Source organism: Liolophura sinensis, chromosome 1 (assembly GCF_032854445.1).
Source record: "Liolophura sinensis isolate JHLJ2023 chromosome 1, CUHK_Ljap_v2, whole genome shotgun sequence".
NCBI classification, from domain to species: Eukaryota; Metazoa; Mollusca; class Polyplacophora; order Chitonida; family Chitonidae; genus Liolophura; species Liolophura sinensis.
In genome coordinates, this window is record NC_088295.1 from 8,202,479 (window position 1) to 8,211,183 (window position 8,705).

The following is an 8,705-nucleotide window of genomic DNA, read 5'->3' on the forward strand; positions in this document are numbered from 1 at the left end:
TGCAGAAATTTCCTGTGAAAACTCACATCTAACAGCGGTTTAAAGAAACTATAACATCAACTATTCATTGCTTTTATGTTTGTACTTGAATGTTCCTCAATAATTATACTAATCCCACGTTCTTTCTGTTGCAGTCCAAACTAGTGACAAAGGCATGTACAAAGGTAAAACACATTTTTTATCATCTACAACAATGCTTACACCTTTGTAACATCTAATTAACAATTCAATGAGGATAACACCCTGCTTAATAGATGGAAACGGTTTAATTGGTACTGTTGTATTTGTTTAAATAGAGCCTTAGCGGAGACGCAGTGAAGAATATGCCATGTGTTGCCCTTACCCAGCTGGGGTCTAAAGACATCATGTCCGTGAAAGCCGAGTTCTGGCTTACTGCATGGAGCACACTGACCAAGTGCTATAGCGAAAAAAAGGCATCAGAAGAGACACCAAAGGTAGAGGGAGAAGAGGAAAAACCGGTAGAAAAAGAGAAGAAGAAGAAAGCGTTCGCAGAGAATCTGAGGAAAGCCGTTCAGATTCCGCGGAGAATGAAGAAGAAGCCAGCCAAACTGTCGTCAAGACAACTCATTAAGAAGGTGGGTTCAACAAGATGAAAAAAGAATAGTGTCATCAGGGTTAATTCAATGCTTCAAATATGTGATTTTTGGCACAAATCCTGCAAGCCCAATTAGTGATTGATTGAATCTTTTGATCCAAAATCTCAGTTGTAAAAATGCACTATGTTGACAGATTCCACCAAAAGACTTGGACAAAGACGCACTGTTCAGCCTACTGGAGTCAGATTTAGCTCAGGCGATTAAACCACGGGAAATCAAAGAGGTTGAGGTAGAGATACTGTGTAACCCTGACGACCCGAGCACCGCCTACTCCAAACTGAAGGATAACACGGTATTACAGCACTGGTGACAATATTATACTGGCTCAGTCGGAGTACCACTTTATGTTTGGGAATGGATTGATAACATCCTCAATAAATCATTTAAAATGCAGCCTAGGTTTAAGATAGAGTTCGCTGTGGTTTCATAAAGGCCATGAGGTTTGTCACTATACAAAACGCATTGAGATGTGTGCCTGGAGGGAACAAAGTGAGGTTTGTCACTATACGAAACCCATTGAGATGTGTGCCTGGAGGGAACCCAGTGAGGTTTGTCTCAGGAGCACACTCATTGGCTATCCCTGGAGGAAACATTGAGAGTCTTGAGGTAACATGCTCACATGACCTTAGGCCGCAGATGAACAAACGATAGTTGCATGGTAACACACGATTTTATTGATAAAGGACTAGTATTCTGAAGAAAGCATATTAAATTTCTTGACAGACGTCTTCAACATATTCAAAGTATATCCATTCTTATACAGAGAAAAGCGATAAAAAGGAAATGTGCAGAGACGTTTTCATCCGGTCCTCTTAAGAGCCGAGGTCTGACCATTGTGGATATGTCCAAGAAAGAGCTGAGAGCTGAGTTAGAGAAGCTGACGGATCCTGAGAAGCTGGTGACCGCTGTGGCCGACGCATGCGCGTACTCCTTTCAGCTGAGGCCAGGACTGGTAAGTCAAGCCACACACCATAGCGGGCGTCCAACTGTTTTTCTATCGGAAAGCCAAAAAAGTTCTTGTTCAGCACGAATGTTACATTTGGCAAAATGAGAAGTATTTCGTTGAAAAATGGAATAAGAACATACCGTTAATAGGTGACTTTGTGTCCAGTACATGCTCTTTCTGTTTTCTTAGCTTAAGGTGATGGCAGACCAGGTTAAGCATCTAGACCTTAAGAAGGGACAGCGAATGGAAGATGTGGCCTGTGTGCTTCCAGTGTTGGAGTGAGTATGGTCAATCTACAATCAGCCTTCAAAAAACCGTTACTGAATATAGAGTGTTTCCCTTTGTCTGGTCATATTATCTGCCAAACATGTGTTATATGATTAACTCGCCCAAATACTCCCTATTTCAGGGTAGATCTTCTCAAGACATTTTGTGATGGCAACTCTGATCGTCTGAAGCTAGCACTTGGCAGAGCAGAAGTGGACATAAGTAAACGGCCGAGGAAGAAGGGTCGTCTGCTTGGGCTGTGTGAAAATGAAAAGGTTTGTGTGAAACGATGGGGAGATATTCATGTTAATTAAGCGTATTGAAATCTGACAAAACCTTTCTGCCTAGAGCGTATTTGAAATTCACATTGAACTCATTCACACTGATCGCGGCAATCACAATCGCCGGAACAATTACTTGATTCTGTCGTGTATTTATGTACCACGTGACTCGCCGCCAAGGTGGCACTCCGAGGCTGTGCAAATTACTGATTGAAGTCGTCATCTGCATATGTAACCATTGTGAAAGACACTAAAAGATACATGAAACGTTTGGTTTTATTTCATAATGTGCAGATTATCATATGTAATAACATATAACAGCACAAACAAATTTTTCAACTTTCAGTTTGGCGATTAAAAATGGCTTCAAAGTACAGTTTTCTTAAGGAGACAGCGGTCAGTCCGGAAATTAAGTAAAATTGCAGTTTTTTTAACAAAAATTGCGGGGCATAATTTTCTTCATTTGGCATAGAAACATACATGTAATCTTTGCTTTATAGTTCCTTTTCATGTGTCCTTTAAGAATTACATATTTGTATGAAAACGTTTCAGTCGTTTTCTGTTTTCATCAGTCATAATCATCTGAGAGACAATGGTTTGTCGTGAAGCATTCTTCTCTTGCGTAGGTGGCCGTGACACCATGTGAACAGGGCGACCTTGTCGGCGAATACACGGAATCTGACGTCAACACACTGAGCTCTGACGTCATCAAGGCCGATTTGACATGCCTGCGAAAAGTCCGCAGTAAAACAGCTCGGAAGACAATTGTTGAGAAGAGCAGACAGGATGAGAGCGGTGCTAAAAAGGAATGTCTAACTCCGGAAATCATGATCAGTTTAGGCAGTCTTACAGATGAGATGGACACTGAAACACTTAATTCAGATTGTAATAAGGTGATTTTTAAGCGAAATTTAAGCCATTTGTTTAAACTCATTTAAACAATTCGGGTTAAGAAGTAATAACCAGGCTAGGCCTATGATGTTCCAAAACTTTATTAGAAAATCGACAGCTTAGCTTTAACTGTAGAAGAATACTATCATATCATACTAATAAGATTTTAAACGCTGTTCGTTCTCCTACCTGTATATTTCATAAAATGTGTTAGATTTATGCTTAAATTACAACTTAAGCTCCTACGGGATTTCCTTGCAGAAACTATTGGCCGATTCTGGCCCGGCATACTTCAAGGACCGCGCTGAAAAAACACGGAATTGTGACAGTTTGAGGGAATCGGGTTCGGTAGAATCGGGGGACACAGAAGATGTCTGTAACCAAGCTGACGACCTAACGGTGAGCCAGATAGTGCTGTTGGAGATGGGTCGAGCGGAGGCGGAGGTCAGCGAAGAGGAGGCGCCCTCTAAGGGCATGTCTCGAAAAAAAAGAGCAATCAGCTTGGGTGGCATAATTACTGAGTTCCTGGGTAAGTTCAGTTTTAATGCCGTTATGTATTTGAATTGAAAGTTTGAATTTTGACTCATCCACAGCCGATTAAATGAACTCCTGAACAAAAGTAAGTTTCAAACTGTATAAATACGCTGGTTGTGATAGCTCTCTGAATTACATGACTTGCAGAAGTAGTGTGGATTTTCAACGCTAAAGGCTAGTACAAAATCTAAATCTTGATATCTATAGTGTGCATTTCTAAAGGTTTATTTCTAGATACAAAGCATAGGCGATGTGTATTCTTTGATTTTTTGCTTGAGTTTTTATCTATGAAGAACATTTCATCTACGCTGTTAATTTTCAAATTTAATCCTAGATATGACAATGCTTTGTTGCAGACAACTTAATAATGTCGTGCGGGCTTATTCAGCAGTTGAATGGCGATATGTCCGCTATTACCTCAGGTCATATAATGCGAATGGAACCGAAGGAGTTCATGGCCTGTACCGAACAGCTAGGCACGCACGAGTATTCGACAACGATACACTGATTGCATTAGGAAGAAAAGCAAAAGAGGTACAACAATCCATTAAATGATGATTATCGGCCCGTTGAGAAGGGTATATGTGCATTTAAACTCCGGCTGTGAAATCTTTACCCTACAGAAGGGTCAGATTTTCAAACCCACGGTTTAAAGCCCGATATATCCCTCTTAACACGAGGATAACGATTTTTGTCCGTACAATATTTATCATATACAAAGCCATCCTTGTGTACAAATCCTGAAGCCACGGCGACTGCAGAGAGGGCTGACATGGTGGGATGACGTCACTATGATGCTCTATAGAATGCAACGTCACAAAGAAAAATGACGTGGACCGAACTTGTCATGGTTCTTCCTTCGCAATAATTGAGCTACCCAAAGTTTAAATTATTCCCCCACCCTCCGGTGTGATCTATGTATCCAGCTCTGATAAATGTATGTTAACATTTAACCAGTCTACTCAGCCAGAGGCAATCGAGAATCACGGATGATGATTGGACAAAGTGTTATAAAAAAAAAAGCTCTAACTCTAATCATGCACTACCCAGTGCTGAGAGCAGTGGTCAAACCATGCGTCACGTTATAATATTGTAATTCTTTGTTCATCGCTCGCGATGTATAGATCTTTTGAGTGACATTTTCTCAAATGTGCGTTAATTAACCTCTCACCTTTCTTGTTGCTTCCGGTAAGTACGTGTTAGTCTAACCTCTGACCTTTGTTGGTTATTTCCGGCAGGTGCTTGGAGACCCGGCCTCGTGGATACGCATGTAATACTACCAGCTTTAGTGGCTGGCCTGGAGGAAAGCGGAAATGTCTCAGCTGGACTTATCCAGCCCCGATGTGCTGGAAAAACTAGGTTACAGCGCTTATTTTGAATCATCCTGATAAGGTTCGTGAAAATCACACTAATCCGACTATTTTCTACGTGCCTCGTGTAACTTAGATTTCAGGTTTGTAAACTCTGACTAAATCGACACCAATGTTTCCAAACGTATTCCTGAACATCTAAACTGTACCTTTCTGTGGCATGCAGCATGAATTCCAGAATATATATATGTGTCAAAATATATCACATCATGATCATGAGAGGAAGTGGACGAAATTCAGTGGAATTGTAATAAGTACATCTTAATGCCAAGCTTTTCTTTGCACGGCCTTTTGCTTTTTGCCAAGTCTAGCCTATTAAAGTTTCATTATCAAAGCAAGAAATCCTGTCAAGGGAGCTTATGGTCATGAGGATTTCTGTGCAGTTTCTTTCAAATGTCTCAACGTTATTCAATATCAAAATAATAAATCTAGTCTAAGTTCTTTGAGGACAGCTCATCATCAGCCATACTAATTTCTGTACAGTTTCTTTCAAAACTCCCAACTTTGTAGCACATGCTACAGTGTGCCCCTCGCTTTATGTTTTAATGTTGTAGTCTAGTCAGCTTCTTTCGGCCTGGCGAGAGGACGCTGGTGTGGGCCCCAGGGAGATGACGGCAGAGCAGGTAGCGGCCCTGGGGGCAGGTCTTTGTAGCCTTTCTCTGGAAGACCTCCGATCGCTAAACCCAGACGCTTAGAGTGAGTGAGTTTAATCGATCTACTCAGTCTATTTGTACCAAGATGACATAGAGGAAACGTACGTCAAATGCATCATTAAGTTGCTTGGAATATCTCGTCCGTGGTCATTTGAACTTGGGACTTTAGTGAATAATATAATGTAAATAATATATACAGTTGTACAGACACTATAAAACGGCTGATGTTTCAGGGAAACTGTGGACGCTTTGGCTCGCTGACCTGCTGGAGTTACGAAGATCTTTTTCTGCTTTACCAGCGCGTGATTCAAATCTGGGACGTCGATATACTAGATTCCGAACAAGTCACTTCTCTTGGAAATATAATGGGTAAGGACTCAACGATTAGTGAGGATATAATCCCAGTATCTGGACATGTGCGTTCCTGTTTCAAAGTCGAGAGTACACATTGCAAGATTGTACGTCGTTCCGGTAATTCTGTTTCTTTTCACAAAATTACCAAATACGTGGTCCGTTATTATCCTATACAAATGATCAGTGTTTTATATCCTTTTTATAATAACAATGTATTGAATTTCCACATTGCTTTCAAATTTGTCATCTTAAATGTTTGTCATGAAACCTTGATTTTCTCTAATGTGCACCTGCACGTAACATTAATCGGAATATGTGTTCAAACTTTGTCTTTCACAATAACTTTCGAATTCCTTAAATTTTGATAGGAATTTCTAAATACCAAGAGTGAATTAATAATTTAATTACCCGTGTAAACACACAATCATTCCTGCTCAGCCGGTGCGAACTTTACAACTCTTGAGCTGGATGTAATACCGGACATTTCCATTGATGAAGCGGTCATTGTCAAAATACCAGCAGAGAAATGGCAGGTAAGATCATAAAAGACATTTCACATCTTTAAAACTTAATGTAACATATTTACTGAGCTCCAAATAAGAATGCAAACATTTCTGTTATTACAGTTTCATATGGTATTTGCAGTATTACATTCCAGATGTTGGCAAGAGATTTATAATTATTTTCAGCGCAAAATTTCTTCACATTTTTTGATTTTGAAAGCTTTTGCCTTTTTTCAGATGGTGAGTGATGAACAGCTCAGAGCTTTAACACAGGAACAGGCATATGTTTTAAAAACAAATGTTCTGGAGCATTTCGACAATAAAAGAAAAGCAATTATTCTAGAAATGGCAGGAGAAGGAGTTCCAGAGGAAATTCCTGAAGATGATATCGCCGCTCTGCCAATAGGCCCGAACACTAATAACTCCCATATGCCTGGCAACGAAGAACAAAGCGACGGAGATGCAAAGCCACCTGCTTCTGGCAACGAAGATCATTTCAGGAGCGACGGGGATGACGAAGGCCTTGATGAGGGCGATGGGGATGCAAACTCACCTGTTGGTGATGGCAAAGGTCTTGATGAGGGCGATAGGAATGTAGGACCACCTGTTGGTGACGACGAAGGTCTTGACGACGGGGATGCAAAACCACCTAATAGTGATGACGAAGGTCTTGATGAAGTCGGCGGGAATGCAAAACCACCCGTTCGTGATGATAAAAGTCTTGATGAGGGCGACGGGAATGCAAAACCACCTGTTAGTGATGATGAAAGTCTTGATGAGGGCGACGAGAATGCAAAACCACCCGTTCGTGATGACAAAGGCCTTGATAAGGGCAACGGGAATATACGACCACCTGTTCCTGGTGAAGGAGATGTAAAAGCACCTGTTCCTGGCAAAGGAGATGCAAAGCCACTTGGTCCTGGTGAAGGAGATGCAAAACCACCTGGTCCTGGTGAAGGAGATGCAAAGCCACCTGTTCCTGGTGAAGGAGATGCAAAGTCACCTGGTCTTGGGGAAGGAGATGCAAAGCCACCTGGTCCTGGTGAAGGAGATGCAAAGCCACTTGGTCCTGGTGAAGGAGATGCAAAGCCACTTGGTCCTGGTGAAGGAGATGCAAAGCCACCTGGTCCTGGTGAAGGAGATGCAAAACCACCTGGTCTTAGCGACAAAGATAAGGAATCCGGGTTGCCGAATGAACAGTTAGACAGAGACAGTGTCAGGGATGATGCTGTGGGCGAAAATGGCCGGCATTCGGTAGTTTCAAAGACCATTCGACTTCTTGGAGATCTATCTAAACTAAAGAAAGAACAAATCCAAAAGCTTAAGGACGAGGAGTTACCACCCAGCGTTATGGCTCAGCTTCCTGAAGAAGAGGTACTACTACCATTCTCAAACACAACATATTAAGTATACATACGGAAATAATCTCTTATGTGGAAATGTCTTACGTAATTTAAATCCTCGGATTGGAATCATATTGCTTTTCGTCTGGTGTCATGGCTATAATAGTATTTCAGATTAATAGCGCGTAAATTTACCCCGCCTGTTCTTTCTACCTCTGTTTAAAGATTGACATCGAATTGGTTGATCAGCTGGGTGAACAAACCAAGACCCCAAAACAGATGGCAATCTTACAGAGCAAGCTCCGGAAGAAAATTCCCTCTACACAAAAGGAAGTGTCCAAGTAAGTACGGAAAGACGTACATATAAGACTGTATCCTCTTAGCTGGTAATTTCGGATTTATTCTTTGCATGACTACTTAATCAGAATAGGTTCATTCCTTCGTTCGTGTTAAGTGAAGACTTAATTACGAAAATAGGAAGGAAAGAGGAAGAAGAGGTGACTGGTGTTATGTAGCTTAACATAACATCCATTTTTATTTATTTATTTATTTATTTATTTATTTATTTGATTGGTGTTTTACGCCGTACTCATGAATATTTCACTTACACGACGGCAGCCAGCATTATGGTGGGTGGAAACCGGGCAGAGGCCGGGGTAAACCCACGACCATCCGCAGGTTGCTGCCAGACCTTCACATATACGACCGGAGAGGAAGCCAGCATGAGCTGGACTTGAACTCACGGTGACCGCATTGGTGAGAGACTCCTGGGTCATTACGCTCATCCATTTTTATAATGTTCTTAATTGCAGGTTGCTGAAATGGATGTCTATCCGAAAACTGAAGAAGGTGAAAGATGACATAGTTCGTCATCTACGTCCAGACATCTCTACCATGGACCGGCGACAGGCGAGTAGCTTTTGACTCACGTCAGTCCTCACAGACT

At 41.4% G+C, this 8,705-nt stretch overlaps 1 protein-coding gene across 1 annotated transcript; it reads left to right on the top strand.

Moving 5' to 3' along the window:
* Positions 1-5,514: 5,514 nt before the first annotated feature.
* Positions 5,515-8,683, top strand: LOC135478192 (neurofilament heavy polypeptide-like). The gene is made up of 6 exons (XM_064758638.1): positions 5,515-5,529; positions 5,793-5,928; positions 6,352-6,446; positions 6,654-7,790; positions 7,985-8,100; positions 8,572-8,683. The coding sequence occupies exons 1-6, from the start codon at positions 5,515-5,517 to the stop codon at positions 8,681-8,683; spliced, it is 1,611 nt and encodes a 536-aa protein (XP_064614708.1).
* Positions 8,684-8,705: the final 22 nt, after the last annotated feature.

What these genes read in the sequence shown, in the direction of transcription:
- LOC135478192 (XM_064758638.1), top strand. An exon ending in TACCAGCAGAGAAATGGCAG is followed by an intron (nt 6,447 to 6,653) that starts GTAAGATCATAA and finishes GCCTTTTTTCAG; the next exon opens with ATGGTGAGTGATGAACAGCT. An exon ending in CTCAGCTTCCTGAAGAAGAG is followed by an intron (nt 7,791 to 7,984) that starts GTACTACTACCA and finishes CTCTGTTTAAAG; the next exon opens with ATTGACATCGAATTGGTTGA.